This window comes from Nycticebus coucang, chromosome 2, assembly GCF_027406575.1.
Source record: "Nycticebus coucang isolate mNycCou1 chromosome 2, mNycCou1.pri, whole genome shotgun sequence".
Lineage (NCBI taxonomy): Eukaryota > Metazoa > Chordata > Mammalia > Primates > Lorisidae > Nycticebus > Nycticebus coucang.
In genome coordinates, this window is record NC_069781.1 from 23875170 (window position 1) to 23895305 (window position 20136).

Consider the following 20136-nt stretch of genomic DNA (forward strand, 5'->3'; position numbering starts at 1 on the left):
TCCTCTTCTGTAAAGTGGGAATAATAAGAGTGCCTCCCATGTGGGGTCATTACAAAGATTACCTATAATTGAGGCCAGGTAAGGTGCCTCACACCTATAATCCTAGCACTCTGGGAGGCTGAAGCAGGTGGATTGCCTGAGCTCAGGAGTTCAAGACAAGCCTTGAGCAAGGGATCCTGTCTCTAAAAAAAAAAACAGCCAGGTGTTGTGGCAGTCACATGTAGTCCCAGCTACTTGGGAGGCTGAGGCAAGAGGATTGCTTGAGCCCAAGAGTTTGAGGTTACTGTTAGCTATGACGTCACAGCACTCTACCAAGGGCAACAAAGTGAGACTCTGGTCTCCAAAAAAAAAAAAAATACATACAATTGATAAATGTTAATCATTCAGCGCAGAGCCTGGTAAGGAAGTGCTGGCTAAAGGGTGGTCATTATTATTATAAAGTTAGTCTTTACGCCTAAAGTCACACATGACCCTGAAATTTGAGCTGGCCCTTCCTGGTGCATATTCTGGTACTAACACAGGGACTCAGTCACTCGGTATGCGAGCCGGAGAGCCTAGACCACTCAGGGAGACAAACCGATGGCACACATGCCACCCTCACCCTTCCCTGACCAGGAAGGCATCTCTGAACAATCTCAGCACTCTTCTCCTAGGGCTGATAATACTCAATGCAGAGCTCCAGGCAGCCACTACCACCAAGGGGAAACCTACCTGTTATCCTCTGGCTACATCCCCAGGCAGAGTTGCAGTGAGGGAGAGATCCCCATGTTAGAGAGTGAAGGTAAAGACCACATCTCCACAAGGGTGACAAGGGGTGGATAGAACTTTGTCTCTTTGTTCACTGCTGTCGATCCAGCTCATTGAGCAGTCCCTGCCATGCAGGAGACCCTCAAAACGTCTGTTGGATGAACAAATTAGCGGTATGTAATTTGATTACATACAAATTATCAATTGTATGTATTTTTTTATGCTTGTTTGTTTTTTGGAGACAGAGTCTCACTTTGTTGCCCTTGGTAAAGTGCTGTGGTGCCATAGCTCATAGCAACCTCAAACTCTTGGGCTCAAGCAATCATCTTGCCTCAGCTATCCAAGTAGCTGGGACTATAGGTGCCTGCTAGGTGCCTGCTAATCCATCTGAGCCCACAGCACACAGTACTGGGCTCACCACAGCAGGTGCTTGATAAACATGGGAGGAAGGTGGGAGAGGCTGGCTAGACCCTCACTGGGGCACAGCATCTCTGAGCGAAGAAGGAAGTGGCTTGGGCAGGTTCAAGGCCTGACGCAGCCATTCCCTCACCATGTTGACTCTGTATAGCTATTCCTCCCCAAGCCCTCAGTCTCCCTACTGTACAATGAGATGGCGAATCAGACAAACCCCAAGGCTCCTTCAAATCCTGATGTTCTGATCCAAGAAATGCTTTCGGATACCACCAGTCTAAGGATCATCACAGCCCCATAGGCCACGACCTCACACACAGCTCTTACAAGGAATTCCACTGCCAGTGGCCCAGAAGAAAAACAAAAGATGCTGGGCAGCTGCTGGCCATGTGGGTCGCTGCCAATACCCATAGGCCAAGCCCTCCATCTCACCTCTTCCCCCCTCCCCCAGCCCTTACATCACTCCCACCCCTTCCCTCTGTCAGTGAATCTGTCTCATCCACATTTGCAGAGGTCCTGCTAGGGACCAGGCCCACAGTAGTGAACATGACAGACAAAGTCCCCGCCCCATGGAGCTGGCACTCTAAGGGACACAGAAAAAAAAGGCACAGAAATAAATGGAATAGTTGAAGGCTATGAACAGGCTAGAAAGGCCACAGGCCACAGATTGGGGTGATAGGTACCTTGAATTAGGAGGTCAGGGAGTTTTTCTGAGAGGATGACTGAATTGAGTCCCCCAAAATGAAAAGGCTAGTAGTGGGAAGATCAGAGGAAGAAGATTCCAGAAACAGGGAACAGCGGCTGCAAAGACTCTCAGGCAGGAGCTACTTTAGAGGGGGAGCTGGCAAATGACAGCCATTATGTACATATTTATGTATTATCTAGTGCTACTTCAGCATTATGCTGGCTGAGAAAATGCCACAGAGGCCACATGGCTTGCAAAGCATAAAATATTTGCCAGGCCACTCGGGGTCTCAGCGACCTCCGGTCTGCTGTCATGGCCTCTATTCCACCTGCCTCCAATCCACCTGGCACACAGCTGGGAGGCTGACCTTCCTGACCTTCCTATCTCCTTCTTTTTTGGTAACAACTTCCCAGCTTTCCTGTAGAGGACCTCCCCTTTCCAATCTCATGCACAGCTCCAAAGGTGAGGACAGGTCCCCTGGTCTGGCTAATCAGGGTACCCCTTTCTCCTGCTTTGGAGTGACTGGTTCAGGGAGATGAGCACACAACCCAGGCCAAGGGACCAATGACTTCCAGACAAGGATGAGACTGGCTCCCCCTGGAGTTCACCATGTAGCAGCCCAGCTAAAATTCAAGCCCAGGTCTTTCTGTCTGATCTCCTGCTTCCCCTTCAAGCTCTGCCCAACTTCAGTGGCCAATGGCCAGTTCAGGAAATGAATCATCCTTGGATTTTGGTCCCAGACACCCAGAGAAAGCACATGAAAAATACTGCCCTTGACTTCACAGCCGCCAGAGAAGTGTGGATACTTCTGAGCAAAGACAGCTGGCCTGGACCATCCATCCTTTCAGGTGGAAGGTGAGCACCAGAGAGTGGTGGCTGTTAGTCGTGAAGACCTGGGACAGGGACAGGACGTGAGCTGGTGGGGGGAGGTGTACCTGTTTGAGGTGCTTTTCCTTCCAGCTGTACTGGCTCCGTCAGCCTGCAAAAGAAACCCAAAACACCTGCATCAACCAAGGCTGAAGACACAAATTCCAGCTGCTGCCATCCCGCCAAGCTCCCGCTGAACACCAACCTTCAGAGAGCTGAGCTGGCCACAGCCCCCACCCCATGCCTCCAGGTTGGAAAAACCTGCCTCCAGTGGTCAGAGGGAGTCAAGACACCTTCCCCCAACCCCATTTGCTTGTTCCTTTAAATCCGAATGAGCACCCACTGCCAACACAAACCCCACAACCACAGAGCCCCAGGGACTCAGTGAAAAGTAAGTAACCAGCTAAATCTGAGATTGAATTGCACCATTTTTATTTTCAGCTGGGATTTCCAATAAAACAGTAGCTGCAGATTTATTCCTACCAACCGGAGGGGGAAAATCCTATTATGTTAAAATATTCTGCCCCCAACCCTATAAGCAGGGGAAGGGAAGAGAGTGCTGGGTCTTAATCTCTTTTATTTGGGCGTGGGGGAGGGCGAGGGAAGGCTGACCAAATGAAATTTTCAGAAATCATAAAATTCTGGTTCAGATGAAGAGACCGAGGTCCTGAGTGCAGAGGGAGCAGCCTGAGATCTCATGAAAACAGACATCTGGGGTCCTGACTCCTAGGCCACTGTTGGGGGCAGGGGCTTTGACACAGAGGCCAAAGGAAGCAGAGATCACAGGAACAACACCCGGATCCTTCACCACCACCAGCAGATGTGTTCCCTGGCTTTGTCCAAATGTTTACAATGAGGATCATAGGATGATGAAGGTCTGACACGCAGGCGCACATTTGTTTCCAAATACAGTTTTTACAGTTGCAGAGAGATAATACAGTACACATGTCCTATGTTTTGAAACAACCCTGGCAGGGTCTGTGATCAAGCACATCAATAGTTCTGTAGTGAAGCACGTGCCCAGGTAATCCCAATTGGGATCAATGAAAACAAGGATGACTGTAACTGGCCTCTTGTCCCTTCAGGTCAGGTTCTGCTGCCTCCTCAGTTACAAAACACCTTTTTGTTTTCACAGTTTTCAAATTTCAGGACTTCAGATGAAGGAATAAGGATCTAAAATAAAAACAGCAGCTACCTTCTGATGAGTGCTTACAAGAAGTTGCAAACTGGCAAAATCAGATGGCAGACCTCGATTTGAACAGATTGGCAACATAGAATATAAGGACCACGTCACAAAAAGGCCGGATTTCCAGCCTCTCTTAAAAAACTGGATAACAGGGCAGTGCCGTGGCTCAATGGAGTAGGGCGCGGGCCCCATATGCTGGAGGTGGCGGGTTCAAACCCAGCCCCAGCCAAAAACTGCCAAAAACAAACAAACAAAAAAAACACCCCCCCCCAAAACTGGATAACCTAGCCACACCCAGTCCTGCCTGGTGACAGGCAAGCTAGAGCTGATACACCTGGTTCTCTGGTCGTCCCCCCTCTCCCCCACCTTACCCCCAGCACCTGTTTGGCCCCTGTGGACACCTGCACTCCCTCACCCAAAGAACATCCCATGTTCTAGTTAGGAACATTAACACTTTGTCTCATTTAATCCTTACCATAGATCCCCCTGCTCACCCACACAAAACCCCTATTTTACAGGTAAGAACACTGAAGGTCAAAGAATTTTACGTTATTGATGGAAACTCCCACAGCTGCAAGCCCAGGTCTGGGTCACTCCAAAGCCCATCTTCCTCAGCTCTGGCCTATCTTACCTCCTGTTCACATTCAGGAGAGCCAATCAGGAAACAGGGCGACACTGTTTGTATGCCTGAGGCCTCAGTTTCACCATCTACAAGCCTCCACTTCCCACCTCAGGGAAATGGAAAGGTTACAGATAAACAGGGAGGGAGAAATTAATGGAATGCCAAAGTATTATTTCAATAGGAGAAACAAGAAAAGTGGAAAACTGTTTGCATATCATTTCGCTGGGAGAAAAGAACAGATCAATTAAACCTCTTTCCAACATCCTGCATTCCTCAAAACTGTCTGCAAAGCAAATGGGCAGAAGTTGTTCTAATGTTCGTATCATAAGCAGAAGTGGGGGTTGGAGATTGGGCTGCCCCAGAGCAATTTTTAAATAATTGTAAAATCCCAAATGATCTCTCCACCTTCTAGACTTAATTCTGGGTGTACATTTTTAGCATTTCATACACACTTTTAAAGTTGTCTTTTTTGTCCTTTTCCTTCACAATTTCACACAGAGCTGACCAGCTCAAGTGTGGTGAGCACGTGACAGAGCACAGAATAAGATTCCCTGTTTGGGGCGGCACCTGTGGCTCAAAGGAGTAGGGCGCCAACCCCCATTATGCTGGAGGTGGCGGGTTCAAACCCAGACCCGGCCAAAAAATAAATAAAATAAATAAAAATAAAAATAAAAAAGGAGGGCGGTGTCTGTGGCTCAAAGGGGTAGGGTGCTGGTCCCATGTGCTGGAGGTGGCGGGTTCAAACCCAGACCTGGCCAAAAACTGCAAAAGAAAAAAAAAAAGTCTTTTATTAAAAAAAAAAAAAAAAAGAAAAAGATTCCCTGTTTTCAGCACACCTAATTATCTCCACCTTCGTTTTCTCTTTTATTGAGTGAGTGATACCTTAGCTTTGTATTGCTGGTAGCTGTACTCTTTTCTGTTTTCCACTCATTTTTATAAAACAAAGACAAAATGCTAAAAATATTCAAAGAGTTGTAGACACAAATCCTTTAGCAGAAACTACAGCAGCGGTGGGGGTATTGGGTGACTGGAGGGAGTTGTTCTACCCGGGCAGGTGTGGGATATCCTTGGCAGATGACGGTCTCCTCTCATTGGGATACTGATGGATCATGGCCCAGTGGGAGACATCCAAGACACACATGTCAGTATCACAGCATAGGCAAGCATGACATCTCACGACAGGGCCAACCCAGGGCCTGCCCCTTCCTTTCCATCCCAAAGATCTGAGAGCACCACTTCCCAGGGCAGAGATCCATGTTGCCACGTTATCTTGGCTTGTGACCTCACAAATATATTAATATCAGAGCCATCCCCACTGTGCAGATTGAGCCGAGCCTCTGTTGTTGCCACTTTCTGAGGCCAAAATGGTCTAAAATCAGCCATTTCACTGTGATTTGACCTAAACCACAAATTCACCTTTACCTGGTATAAGCTGGGCTGATTCTCAACTTGAACTGAAGTTTACAAGCATGGGGTTTAGAGCCAGAGAGTCTAAGTCCTGGATTTGCCATTTTCTAGCTGTGTGATCTTTAGCAAGTCATCTACTCCTAAGGCCTCAGTTTCCTCGTCTCCAAGATGGCAACACTCAAATCCAAGGACCTACCTCACTGGACTGCCGTGAGACAGCAGATAATAAGGTAGCTTAAAGAAGGTAACATATGGAAAAGTACTTAGTGTAGGCTGTAACAGTTATAATGATCATTAACAACCTCAGATACAGTGATAGAGGCTACCATTTCCCGGGTCTAGGAAACCGAGCAACAGAGAAACAGAATGGCATGTACAAGATCACACAGCAGCAGAACAAGTCACAGGGCCAGCCTAGACTAGACCTTGGGTCTTCTGCCTCAGAGCCTGGCAAGAACCCCATGCTACAAGCTGGCATCTCACCAACGTCCAGCAGACCAGGACTCTAACAGGACCGTTGGAGTACTAAGTACTAAGCTCATGCCATGGAGTAATCACTTACACAATGGAACCCCTACTGCAGCTGCTGCTGGACCAGTGGACTGTGTGCTCCTAAAGGAGGTAGCTTCTTACTCTCACTGTCAGGCCCTACTGTGTGCCTCAGATAAGCTTTCCTTTCTCTGGACCTGAGGTTCTCCGTCAGTGAAAATGAACTGAGGCATGGTATGTGTGTGGTGGGTAGGGCTAGGCTGTGTCAGACTGCCTGCCTCCTCCTTTCATCTCTGTACCTTTGTGTTGAGTAGACCCAAACTTAACCAAACCCCTCTATGACCCATGAAATGAGGAGGGCCTGTGGGAAACCATCCTTCTCACTCTTACACAGCGGTGGGGAAGGTATCCAAGCCCTCCAGCCCCCCACAAGGATACCTGCCTCCCCTTCCAGCCCCACCCATGCCTCATCCACCAGCGTCCCCTCAGGACCTGGTTGAGGCTATTTTTGGTTTCATTTGACTCTCCTCTACCTGCCCAAATGAATGTGAAGTTGTTCCTTTCCATTCTCTTATTAAGGGTTTTCTTGGAAAGAAAATATTATTCCAAACCCAGAAATTTTATTTCTAAATTTGTGCAAATGTAAGTTGTAAGACATTAGCTGCATTTCACATTTTGTGCAAATGGCAGAAACAGGCAATTCGTGTGCTCCGGGATGGGGGCTGGCCAACGATTTCGATAAAATAAACCCTTTTTTAATTTAAATGCTAATGCACTGAATTAAAATTTAATAACTGAGGAAATTGAAAAGCCGAGCAGGAATATTGGAAATAAATCCAAGCAGAAACAGCTGAAATTAAAAATTCTAGAGAGTGGGAGGATAGCAGCTAAGCTGTCTTATATGATTATATTTTTTTTTTTTTCAGAATGAAGCAAAAAAAAAAAAAAAATCCTATCTCTCGCTGGCTCTAGGGCAGTAAATCCACAGTGCTGTGATTTATTGCTCAATTTTCCTGAGGGAAAAAGGCTTTCTTTCATGCTGAAATATTTCATAAATTTCAAGCCAGCATAAATTCTTAATTTAAAAGTTATGGAGGTCACATTTAGTGCACTGGTACGGTTCCAAAATCTTAAAGGAATAGCAGCGACCAAAAAAGAAAAAGGAAAAAAAAAAAAAGGCAAAAGGGAGGGGTGGAATTTGTTTTTTTTTCCCTTTTTTTCATTTTGGTTTTAATTCATAAGTTGAAATTTCATTATTAAAGATTCCTCCTGGATGGGTAGAAAACCCAAGTGCATGGGGGAACCGGTGTGTGTTTGGAAGCCTGCTGCAAAAGATGAAGAGATAAAGATTTAATTCAATTATAAAAAGGCTTTTTTTTTTTCTTAAGCCACTTGAGGAATTTCTGGTAAAAATTTCCTCCCTTCATTGCCCGGGAAGGGGTGAGGATGGGGGAGGGTGGCCAATGTAATTGCTTCTCTTAGATCTCCAATCTTTTGTGCACACTGATATATTCATTTGTTATACAGCTGTTCAGCGGCGGAAAGAATGCTGGGGCGCCCATAATTCTAAGCAAATCAATCAAAAATTAATGATTTGTCATGCTTGCACAATGGAGGAAAAACAGCTCCTTGGGTCCTGGCTGCCTGATCTCGAAGAATGAAATGCCTTTCTTCGATAAGAGAGCTGAGCCGAGCCAGAGGCTCCAGGAGGCTGAGGTATCACCGCAAATGTGGGGACCTAAAGGTTCCCCCAGCTCTGTGAGGATGGAGGGGGCCACCACCTTGGAGGGGGCATTTCCAAGATGGCGCCACAGCCAGTCAAGCCCAGGATAGACTGGGAGCAGCACATTTCCGAACTGGTATGATTAGGATCTTGCCTTTTCCCTCCCCCACTGCAACTCAAAAATCTCTACCTCTCTGGAGAATTGAATGGCTGCCCCCTCCCCCCACTAGATTTAATTTGTCTTGTTCATTGTTCTCCCAACACTGGCTAACACAGAGCCATCAGCGCCTTCCACCAACTCCATGGGATGGGAACCACAGTTCCTGGAGTGGCTGTCATCCTCCAGGCTGTGTACCATCCTTCCTGGGCAAAGGCCACACCCCCATCTGACCACGTCTCCAACACCCAGCTTGGGGCTGGCACAGGGCAAAATACTTAGCAAATATGGTTCAATCTGTCAATTATGATTATTTCTCAGGAAACACTGATAATGAGGTTCCTTAGATGAATGATGAATGGCTTTGGTAATTACCCATAGACAAGATATATCAATTGGTCTTTTTCTTTTTTAGACAATCTCACTTCGTTGCTCTCTGTAGAATGCCAAGGGGTCATAGCTTACAGCAACCTCCAACTCCTGGGCTCAAACCATCCTCTTGCCTCAGCCTCCTGAGTAGCTGAGACTACAGGCACCTGCCACAACACCCGGCTCTTTTTTGTTTTAGAGACGGGGTCTTGCTCTTACTCTTGGCTCAGGCTGCTCTGAACTCCTAAGCTCAAGCAGTCCACCCACCTCAGCCTCCCAGAGTGCTAGGTTTACAGGCGTGAACCACTGCACTTACCTATCAATTGGTCTTACATCAATCAATCATTCCTTTATTCACTCAGCAGATAATTTCTTGAAAACCTTTGTGTGTCAAGCACTGTGCTGGCCTCTGGGCAAACAGCCTCAAATCCACTAGGAGCTATTCTCAATCCCCAGGGATCAGTACTCTCCAGGCCCCTGTGCACCCTTACGGAAGGGAAGCATGATCTTGAACCCGAAAAGAAAAAGGAAGTTCTCTGCATGCTCAAATGCCTTTTGACGTCTTATCGGTTTACTAATTCTTACTAATTCATTTGACTATTATATTTACAAGCACCAAATGCATATTACACGATAATAGGTGTGTATTTAATATACACATATGTTAAATCAAACATAAAAATTGTTTTAAATGAACAACTAATACAACTAACCTGGCAGGAAGATGTGGGACCTCAGCAGTGGGTGCAACCACGTGCATTCAACATCAAGGCCCATGGGAGGCACTGTCCCCTAACATGTACAAAGGTCAGTGGTCTGAAACAACTCAAGCCTCATTTACATCTCTCTTTCCTTCAATAGCCAGTGGATCCCCCAAATTTAGCATCCTCTTGTCCCTGCAAAGCATAGGATTCAAATAAGAAGTCATTTACTCTGGGAACACAAATTTATTGAGCTCCTTCTATGAATTGGGCCAGACATCATTCTAGGCAGTTGGGATATACACTCAAGGAGGGGGGTGGGGGGGAGAGACAGTAACATCAGGTGTGATAAAAAAGTAAAACATGTAGCATGCTTGGAAGAAGCCAGTTCTATGGGGGGTTATGACAGAGAAGGACAAGGGTGATCAGGCACACTGGGGACAAGGGAGGAGCTGCAGGCTACAATTGTAAATAGGGTGGTCAGGATAGGCACCAATGGGAGAGCACAAGGAAGGGAGAGATTGGCCATGTGGTGTCAGGGGAATAGTGAGTGGCCAGGGGCCAGGACCTCCGGGCAGGAGCAAACAGCAAGCATGCTAGGATATTTGGGGTGGGGAAAGTAAGGACCAGAGGAGAAGAAGTCATGGAAGGTCAGATGGTTCAGGGCCCGGAGGGCCACTGGAAAGCTATGGATTTTCCTCTGGGGAGCCTTTCCTCTGTTAGGTTTTGGCAAAGTGACATAATGCGACTTCCATTTTAGAAAGACCTTTCCACTGGCTGTGCTGAAAACAGACCAGCAGGCTGAGGTGGAAGTGGGAGACCCGTGAGGCTACTGTAGCAGTCCAGGCAATGACGAAGGGCTGGGCTCTGAATACACTGGAAGGTAGAACAGACTGGACTTGCAGATGGACTCAAACGTGGGGTAGGACAGAGTGAATGAAGATGCCCAAACTCTGGGTCTTAGTACCAAAAAAACACAATCACGTCTCTCTAGTATATAAGAATATTAACCATCCACGCAGGACTTTATAGATGAATAAGTAGTGAATGGGATCCTCCTAAGAAGCCCGCAGAGGAGACACTACAGTCTAAGGAACTCCCTGTGACCAACAACCAACACCCAGAGGGGCCAAGTGATTGCCCAGAGGTCACACAGCTGGCCAATGGCTTGGCCAGGGCTCACACCTCTTCTCACCCCAAGTCCATGGCCATTTCCTCTATATACTTGGTCCTTCATCTGGAAGACCAAAGAATCAAACCTTGCTCCAAACAATGTGGATGGAACTGTTTTCCTTACTGCAGGATGCCACCTTGGGCACAAGCAGTTCTAGCATTCACTTAAAAGGTGTTCCTAAAAAGTGTTCCAAGTTGTAAAGAGGATTCTGTTCCCAGGAACCTAAATAGATGATAAATTCTCTAATTAAACCTTGCCTCTTATATCATATGCAGTGATACACTTCTAACAGGTGGTATTTAGCTTTTACTTTTGTGTTTTCTTCCCCAACTGAATGCAATTACTCAAAGCCACTGACTGCCCTGGATTCCAGGCTTGAGGGGTGGGTGGAAGCTACCAAAGAAGAACCCTGGGCTAAAAGAACTGGGACTCACATGGGTGTGTGCTATTTCTCTGTACAGATTAATAAAGTTTCTATTAGATGCGTGATTCTGCACAAGGCCTTAGGGAGGACTGATACTTGGGTGAATCAGACATGGTTCCTTACTCATTCACCCCAACACTAATATGTTATCACTAAGGGCCTACTACGTGCTGGGCCCCAGGAAGGGTGCTGGGGATCCAATCGCCACAAGAACGGTGTATAGGACAAGCGGTGATTATTTAGTGACATCAAAGCTATCCATTTATAATTGCGAACTGACATGGGTGCTTGAAGGAAAAGGTCCAGGTTCCATGAGCATCTTTGAAAAAAGGATCCAACAGGATGCAAGGCCAGGAAGAGCTTCCCTGGGGAAAGGCTGCTTGAACAGGGAGCACAGAGCTCACCATCAATGGGAGGAATATAAAACCAGATGCAGAGCGGTGCCTGTGGCTCAAAGGAGAAGGGCACTGGCCCCATATACCGGAGGTGGCGGGTTCAAACCTGGCCCTGGCCAAAAACTGCAAAAAAAAAAAACCCAGATGCAAGTGAAGCTAACACAAGCTGGGTGCCAGGGAAGCGCAGGGCAGCCTTTCTCCTTGCTGCCTGCCCACTGGGAGGCCTAGCTCACTGAGCCTGGCTGGGTTCCAGCCTCCTCTGACAGCTTTGCCTCTGGAGGAGAGGACCAGCCCACCCAACATGCACTGGCTCACATGGGGAGCTCATTACTAGACCCCCCAAGCCAGAGCTCACGCCTCCATCTGGACTTGGCAGCTTCCAGCTCTGTGAGGAAAGGAATAGTGGTTATCTCCCCACCTCCTTTTCTTTTGCTGGGGAGTGGCCACAATATTCCACAGAACAGAAATGGGAAGACCACCCCCAAACCAGGACCAGGCAGCCTCTCCGAGAGAAACCCGGAGGCCCGTGTCTAAGTACAAGGAAAAGCTAGGGAAATGACCAAGTTCTCCATCCCCTCGGTCACAAAGCCCTCCACCCTCCCCAGGAGGCCTTACTCTCTGAGGTTAAGTGCCAAGAAATAAATTAGGCTTCCTTGGAATGAAACCAGCTCAGGCCTTGTCTGCTTCCTGTGAAGTGTCAAGGTACAGGTGGTCTTCTCCTCTTTCTGGTGGGCAGCCATTAGACCTTAACACTGTCATCGTCATCATCACTGTCTCTGTCACCACCGTCAACAGTTAGGAATAAGGGTGCACCTGTAAGTTAGGCTAAGGGAGGCTTCCGGCAGCCTTGGAAGGTGCGTGCATCCTGAAATCAGCTGCTGGTGCAGTATGCAGGCCGGCAGCAGTACCAGCCCCAGGCCACTGTCCTCTTCCTGGGAAGAGAAAACGGTAGTTTGAGAAAGGCGGCAGAGGAGAGAAAGCTCTAAGACAGAGAACTACTGGTTACAGCAAGGATCAGCCAAGATCAGTATGGCGCCCACACAGTGAGCGGCATGCTGGCTCAGGGAATGGCACCAAAGCCCATGCCTGTCTTAGACTGTGTGCAGAGACCCTGAAGGGACAGAAGTAAAACAAAAATTCACCTGCAAACTCAGAGCATGGTTCCCAAACTTTAAAGAAGTGGGGACCCTGGCCTCATAGAAGTAGGGAGCAGCTTCCCCTGCATGGCCACAGGGGCTCACCAGCCAGAGTACAGCCTGTTCCCATCCTAGGACACCAGGGCCACCATGGTTGGAGCACACATGAATCCAAAAGGTATTAGTACAGGTTCTGGTTGTTTCACGTGTATACGTTCAACTTCCCCAGCTGAGCTGGGTCAGAAACAGTTCTAAATGTTGCTTCAAAAAGATGAGGTTTTTCCTGGATCGGGCCCTGTTTGGTGTTTTTAAAAAAACATTTAATATTGAAGTAATCTTACATGTGCAAAAGAGCTTCTCAGAGATGGTAAGGAACTCCTACATGCCCTGCATTTAACCCTCAGGGTTTTCCAGCATAGTCCAAATTCTATCTTCCAAAGGGCTATTGGTGGGGGTGATGACAGCGGTACTGAGGCCAGTTAAGTGGCTGGTGCCAAGAGTCCAGGGAGGGTCAGCTGAGGTCTGAGCTAAGGCAGGGTCCGCCTAAGGACCAGTAGACAAAAAGCCCTCAGGCTCCATGACTACACCAACCAGCACCAGAAACAGGAGAGGCTGTCACTGGGACTTAGCACAGCCGTGCCACTTGCTAATGGGACCCTGGACAAGCCATGCCCTCTTAGTGCCTTCATTCCTTCCCCCTTGTAAAATGGGGATGATCCTATTGTAAGGAGCAAAAGCTAGCCATGCTTGGAACAGGACCTTCACAGCTACACAGTGCCAATTAGTATTATGAATTCAGCAAACAGGGCCTCAAACAAGGATAATACTAGCAATCCAGGAGTGGCCTGCATCTATTGAGCTCCTTCTGTATGCCAGACTTGGTACAGGGCGTGACATGCACCATCTCATTTAACATCCTCAATGATCTAAGAGGTGGTGTCCAAGGGAGGACTCAGAGGCATGCTAAGTGCAGGGACCAGCTGGGACAGGCTCAGCCAAGACTCCAACCCAACTGTTCCAAGTCCAAGTCCACACGTTCAAACCTTGTGCCATCCTGCCTGCAAGACCAGCACGGTGCCCTGGAGAGTGACTCTCCCTGCTCTCAGCGGGGACGCGCTCCTTCGGGCGAATAAATGCTGCTCTGCTTGTTTTCTTTTTCAAAAAGAAATGCATCTCAGTTCTTTACAGTCACACAGTTAATCTCTCAATTTATAAAAGAGCAAGTCATGTAACTGGATTCCACGAAAATTCTCTCTCCAGGTTTATGATTTTACAGAAAACTCCAGGGAAAACCGCCTAGAGCGAGTTAAAACCAGATCAGCCATAAACCATGTCCTGGTACAGCCTCACCAAGCCAAAACTCAGATTACTCATTAAATATGTGATAAATATTCACTTCAGATCAGCAGGAGGTGGCGGGGTGATTGTTTTCAAGAAAAAGAAAACTTTTTAGCTTCATGGGGGGGGAAACTGTGTTATAAATACAAAGAGTCACAAACTCCAAATTGGGTGAACTCAAAATTGAGGGTTTTAAGTCACCCTCTTAGATATTTTTAAGTAAGGCATCAGGGGAAGAGACTATCTTCAAATCTCCAGGCACCTTTGATCTAGCCAAGGTCACACCAGCCTGCCCAGAGGGCCTCACCAGGAAGAAGCAAGAGCTTCATGCTCCTGGAGACCACGTCAGCCCCAGACCTTCTTCTGTTTTGCTAGGAATGGCAGTTTCTGGCCCTCAGTTTGCCTGTCTGGCCAATGGGCCTGCCGCACTGATGGACTCTCCCAAACCTTCTAACTCTGACATCTGGGGCTGGGCAGATTCAAATTCTGCCTGGGCCACTAAGTAGCTCCGTGACCTTGCATAAGGCACATCACATCGTTGAGGCTCAGTTTCCTACGATGTAAAATAGAGATATGCCCCTCCACCTTCACACAGCTGCCGGGTGGATGAAATGTTATGAAACGTGAAACACTCTCAGACAGTGTTAACAATAATACACGAGCCACAGATCTGAATTCAGATGTCGTTATGATTACACCAATGGTGGTAAATAAAATTAATACATTAAAAAAGAAAAGCCGAACATATTCTGATCGCTCTAGCATAATTTAGTTGGCATAGCAGTTACCCACATAGAATCTGCCAGCAAATGGGCTGAGTTTAACTCTTCACTCTACCACTTACAAGCTGTGTGACAAAGGGTATGTGATTTAACCTCTGAGACTCAGTTTCCTCATCTCTCAAGTGGGGATAATAACAGTACTCACCTCAAGGTTACTAAGGTCCGAATCAATTAATATACACAAAGCTTCCAGAACAATGCTTAGCACATAGTAAGTGCTATGTAAATATTACCTATACAAATAGTTATCTTTCATTAACTTTTTTTTTTTTTTGAGACAGTCTCACTATGTTGCCCTTGGTAGAGTACTGTAGTGTCACAGCTCACAGCAACCTCAAACTCTTGGGCTTAAGCAACTCTCTTGCCTCAGCCTCCCAAGTAGCTGGGACTACAGGCGCCTGCCAGAACGCCTGGCTATTTTTTGTTGCAAGCTGTCCTTGTTGTTTAGCTGGCCCAGGCTGGATTAGAACCCACCAGCCTTGGTACACGTGGCTAGCGCTGTAACCACCGTGCTCCAAGCACCGAGCCAACTTCTTTTTTTTTGAGACAAAGTCTTACTCTGTCACCCTGGGTAGAGTGCCATGGCGTCATCATAGCACACAGCAGCCTCAAACACTTGCGCTGAAGCGATCCTCTTGCCTTAGCCTCCTGAGTAGTGGGAACTACAGGCACTTGCCATTACACCCAGCTAGTTTTATTTATTTTTCAGTAGAGACCAAGTCTTGCTTTTGCTCAGGCTGGTCTTAAACTCCTGAACTCAAGTAATCCAACTGCCTCAGCCTCCCAGAGTGCTAGGATTAAAGGCATGAGCCACCATGCCCAGCCTAATAGTTATCTTTTATTAAAATGATTTATCAGTAATAAACTTTGGCTATATAATTATCATTCATTAAAATTAGAACAAGTCCCTTTTTGCTCTGAGCCTCAGTTTCCCCAGCTGTAAATTAGACAATTTTGGCCAGATGGACTCTTAGGACTCTCCTCTTTCTGAAACTTGCTGATTCTGTTGTCTCTGTCTTTGCTCATGCTTTCTTATGGACTAAATTAGTCTACTGTAATCACCTCCAGAAAATGTTCCCTGATCACCAGAGCAGGACCACCATCCTAGAAGAGCACCAAGGATATACCTGAGCACACCTAAAAACATCACCACTTTGCTCTCAGCCAACCTTGCTCTCAGTCAAACTGGAGGTTCCATAAGGGTGATTTTAGTTTTTTTTTGTTTGTTTGTTTTGTTTTGTTTTGAGCTTCTCTGGGGTTCCACAGTACCCAGAGCCAGGGTTTAATAAAGGTCAATTGGTTTAAATCATAAAGGAATTACAGCACCAATACTTAAAAAACCATGGTGGTGAATGGGATCTAGGGAATCATCTAGTCCAAGAATGGCCTATTCTAAGAAATTAATAATGGCTGCCTGGGACAATGTGTTAAGAAAGATTCTGGGGCTACATCAAAGCTGAGATAGAAAGAGTGCTGTGATTGATTACTGATGTCTGCAGTGTGTGTGGTAAAGCTAGGCATGGTAGCACACATGCTCCCTCTAATCTAGTCCCCAATACTTTTCTTTTACATACCGAGAAAATGAAGTTCCTAACCCCTAAAGGACCCTACTTCCAGTCACCACATTCTCCTTTTCAAAAAACATTCCTGCATAAAGGAGGAGGTTGTGACCTTTTAAATTTTGGAGTAAAAAAGAGATATCAAAGGAAAGAGAAGACCAGAGACAAAAGATATATATACACAGAAAAAAAAGCATGAAACACAGGGCTTACTTTTGTTGTGAAATAGAAATAATTACAGAAGGGCAAAGTAGACGTTCTAACAAAGTTTTTTTTTTTTTTTTTTTTTTTAAGAAAGAAAAGTCTGGAACACACACTCAAAGTAGAAATCTTACAAATTCCTATTGCAAAATAACTCTTGGTCAGCCAACCACAGTCTCTATAAATATATCACAAGATCAACAGCCCAAGCAAATACAGGGAGGGGGAGAACAACTGCATGAATTTTTTCAAAATCAAAATAGTTCCTCTCAGATAGGAAGGAGTCATTTTCCTACAAAATGAGAGGCCCAGGAAGAAAAGAACGATTATAATTTAACCTATCCCAATGGGTGCCTGCTGAGAAATCAAGACAGCCAGATTATTTTGAAATTATTCTACAATTTTGTTTTATTTGCAGGGGGTTAAAAAAAATCTGGTTCATTAGGGCATCCATGAGCTTACAGCTGTCTCCACAAGATTATTCAGGGTGGTAACAGCCAAACACTCTAAGGGGTCTGACGTGGGAATGTCCTTCAGGGTCTGGGCCAGAAAAAACAGAACTCACTCTAGGTCTTTTAAGTAGAGACAATTTAATACGGGGATTTGAGAATACAGGTGATGAAATCTGAAAAGCCAAACATGAGACAGACAGGCGACCAGGATCAGCCGATGAGGAAGCTTCTGCTACCACCTATAGGCCTGGAAAGATAAAAGGGTAGACACAGTGTGATAAGATGTTGGGGCTGTCTAGCAAGAGGTAGAATTATGGCAAGAGCTGCCCATTGGGCGTGGACCACAGAGAGAGGGGCTGGAGCTACACAGAACACACCATCAGAGGCAGAGGATGACAGAGGGGAAACCCCAGGCTGCTCCTTCCTTCTCTGGTTCCAGTCTTCCTGCTGAGCACGCTGCTGACTGAACTCTGAAGGCTGCAGAGCAAGGGCACCTAGGACATGCGGTTCCTTGCAGTGCAGTGCGGAGCACAGCAGGGGAAAGGAAGAGATGGCACTGAGGTCACACTAACAGATCAGCTCAGACAGAAACTCCCCGAGGGCAGAGGTGCTGGATGACACTGTCCTGTACAGCTAACCAAGGAGTGCACCTGAGCCCAGCTTCTCTGTCTGGACTCTTAACTTCCTCCTGGGCAAGGCCTGTCTTGTCTTGAATGCCATGGTCCTTTGCATTACCCTGTGGAATGGCAGCTCAGTGTTTAAAGGACTCTTGATAATGGAATCTGGCCATCTAGCCAGTCCCCGACACGTAGGTTGCTTGGGTGGCCCCCAGGCATATTGTACTTCCAGTGTATTAACGACAAAACATCCATCACCCCAAAAAGAATTAAGCACACAGTGGACACTTGAGAAGCACCCCTTCCCTAGACCTGAATTAAGCACACAGTGGACACTTGAGAAGCACCCCTTCCCTAGACCTGCAGAGATCAAGAGCAGAGGGAGACCAACTGGGCTGGGGAAAACCCACTCCTGGGGCTCCAGAACTTTCCATCATCAAGTCCACTCCAGATGTGCATTGAAATTTTCTGTTGTTTTTTTATGAACAGTATCAACCACATGAACTCTTTGTCCTGGTTGTTGCTAATGGCTTTAACTACATTCTGCAAAGAAAGGACTCTTCCCTTTCCTTCAAGATTCCAGCCCCAGGCCACAGGGGTGATCTCCCTCCTCTATTTCCTTAAAGCACTTATTGCCCGGGCCATTCAAACAATATTTATCAAGCAGCTAGTATACTCAAGTTATCTTTTTATGACCTGTCTTCCCAGCTGGACCATCCATCTTTCCTGGATAGGGGCTGTGCCTGCGGAGTCCCAGAGCCTATCAAGTAGCCCAACATACAGTTGGTGTCTACACGGCATCGTTAAAGGGGAAGATGACTCAGGATCCCAGAAACCTGACTCCCTGGAGGGGGGTGACAGAATAACATATCACATCTATCAATGCCTCTGAAAACAGGATTTTTACACCTATGACTTCATTTAATTCTTCTTTAATTTTTCACATGCTTCATGGTTTCCATTTCAGAGAGGAGGACACAGAGGTCAAATGACTTTGCCCAAAAGTCACATAGTTATCAGCAGGACTGAGATTCACACCTATGTCTTCTTCCAGGACAAAATACCAAGCTTGGTCCAAGAGCCAACGTCTTGCTTCACTTTCGTGAAGTGAACTGATTTCCTAAAATCATTAAATGAGGCTAAGTGCCGCATAACCTATGCCCATCATTACCATCCTTATTATTTTTCCATTACCACTGGACCTGCTTCAAAAAGTCAACCCACGACAACACAAACTTCACAGCCAAAGCAGAATACAAAAAAAAAGTACATTCAATTTAAACTGGGAAATTATAGAAAACTATATGGCTTAATGACATCTGAAAACCTTGTATGATTCTCAGCAATCTACCCCAAACACTGACACCTCCCATTACACCAGGCAAGCACTACCACTTTCTTTTTTTTTTTGCAATTTTTGACCGGGGCTGGGTTTGAACCTGCCACCTCCGGCATATGGGGCTGGCGTCCTACCCCTTTGAGCCACAGGCACCGCCCACCACTACTTTCTTCAAAGATAGGCTTGAACCACCTGTCCTGCCTGACTTCATTGTTGAATGCCTTTGGTGAATCAAAGACAGTACTTCCCCATCTGTGTACACGGCCTTTTGAGCCAAAAGGCCTGTTGTACAGAGGGAAAATACAGGCTTGGAAGTGGAAGTAACACACACATTATGTGCCTGAATGCAATTCGTATACACATTATGTGCCTGAACACCCTTTCACGGTGTTAGCCTTATCCCTCCTTTGTTGGATCCAGTGAGGGGCTCTGCAATCTTGGGCCCCAAATAGGTACTATAGGCCAGGCATGCAAGAATTAATATTCCAAACACCAACTCACGGTTTGGCCCAAAGTCTTTAGACAAACAAAACAAGTCAACACCTACCAACCTCAGCTAAAACAGAGGATGGGGAGGCAGCACTGTGGTCACACCGCCATGTCAACCCCAGCCCTCCATAGGGGTTCTTATGTAACAGTCTCAAAAGCAGCTGAGCATCCTCGGCTTTCATAGCCACTGCAGTCTTTCTCCAACCTAAACTTGGCGCTGCCGTTGTGGCCTCACCCACTCCCACGTCCTTTGGCCTAGTAATTCCACTTTGGGAACAAATTTTATGAATATTGTACAAAAGACATTTCACGCACAAAAGGTGTCCACTGCATTATTTAAATACAAATCTGGGAACAAGCAATGTGCACAACAGTGTAAACAAACACCTACTTACAAAGCCATTAGAGTAGATGCCCACGAATGGTGGAGAGCACCATAAAAATATGTCCTAGAAGTGACAAGAACAAAATCAACACTACATATACAAGTTTATGTAAAGTTCCTATAAACAGACCACTACGCGCACATATATACAGTACCCCCCAAAGCACTGGCCCTCAATGGCTCACGAATAGATGATTTTTTTTCCTCTTTTCTACTTAGCTTTCCATTATTACTACTTCCAAGGACAAACTCATTATACTCTGAAACAGTCACGCTGTACATCCCACAAAGGCAGGTATCTAGATAAGGTGATTTTCTGGGTTCCACCCTACTCCAGACCGAAGATCTGTGACTTTGCAAAGACCTGCAGCTACCATCTGCCCTGAGGACGGGTCTAGCTTACCCACTCATCCAGTGGGAAGTTCAACACTCAGGGCATTCAAGCTCCACCTGGAGCTGAACAAGCTGACCTCGGACTACC

At 46.5% G+C, this 20136-nt stretch overlaps 1 protein-coding gene across 15 annotated transcripts in view; it reads right to left on the reverse strand.

Moving 5' to 3' along the window:
- Positions 1-20136, reverse strand: part of ZNF618 (zinc finger protein 618) — a 184220-nt gene that overhangs the window by 85985 nt on the left and 78099 nt on the right. For all 15 annotated transcript variants that reach the window (XM_053565060.1, XM_053565004.1, XM_053564985.1 and 12 more), the window contains exon 2: positions 2779-2822. In XM_053565060.1, the coding sequence (XP_053421035.1) occupies positions 2779-2822 (44 nt within the window). The remainder of the gene's footprint in view (positions 1-2778; positions 2823-20136) is intronic.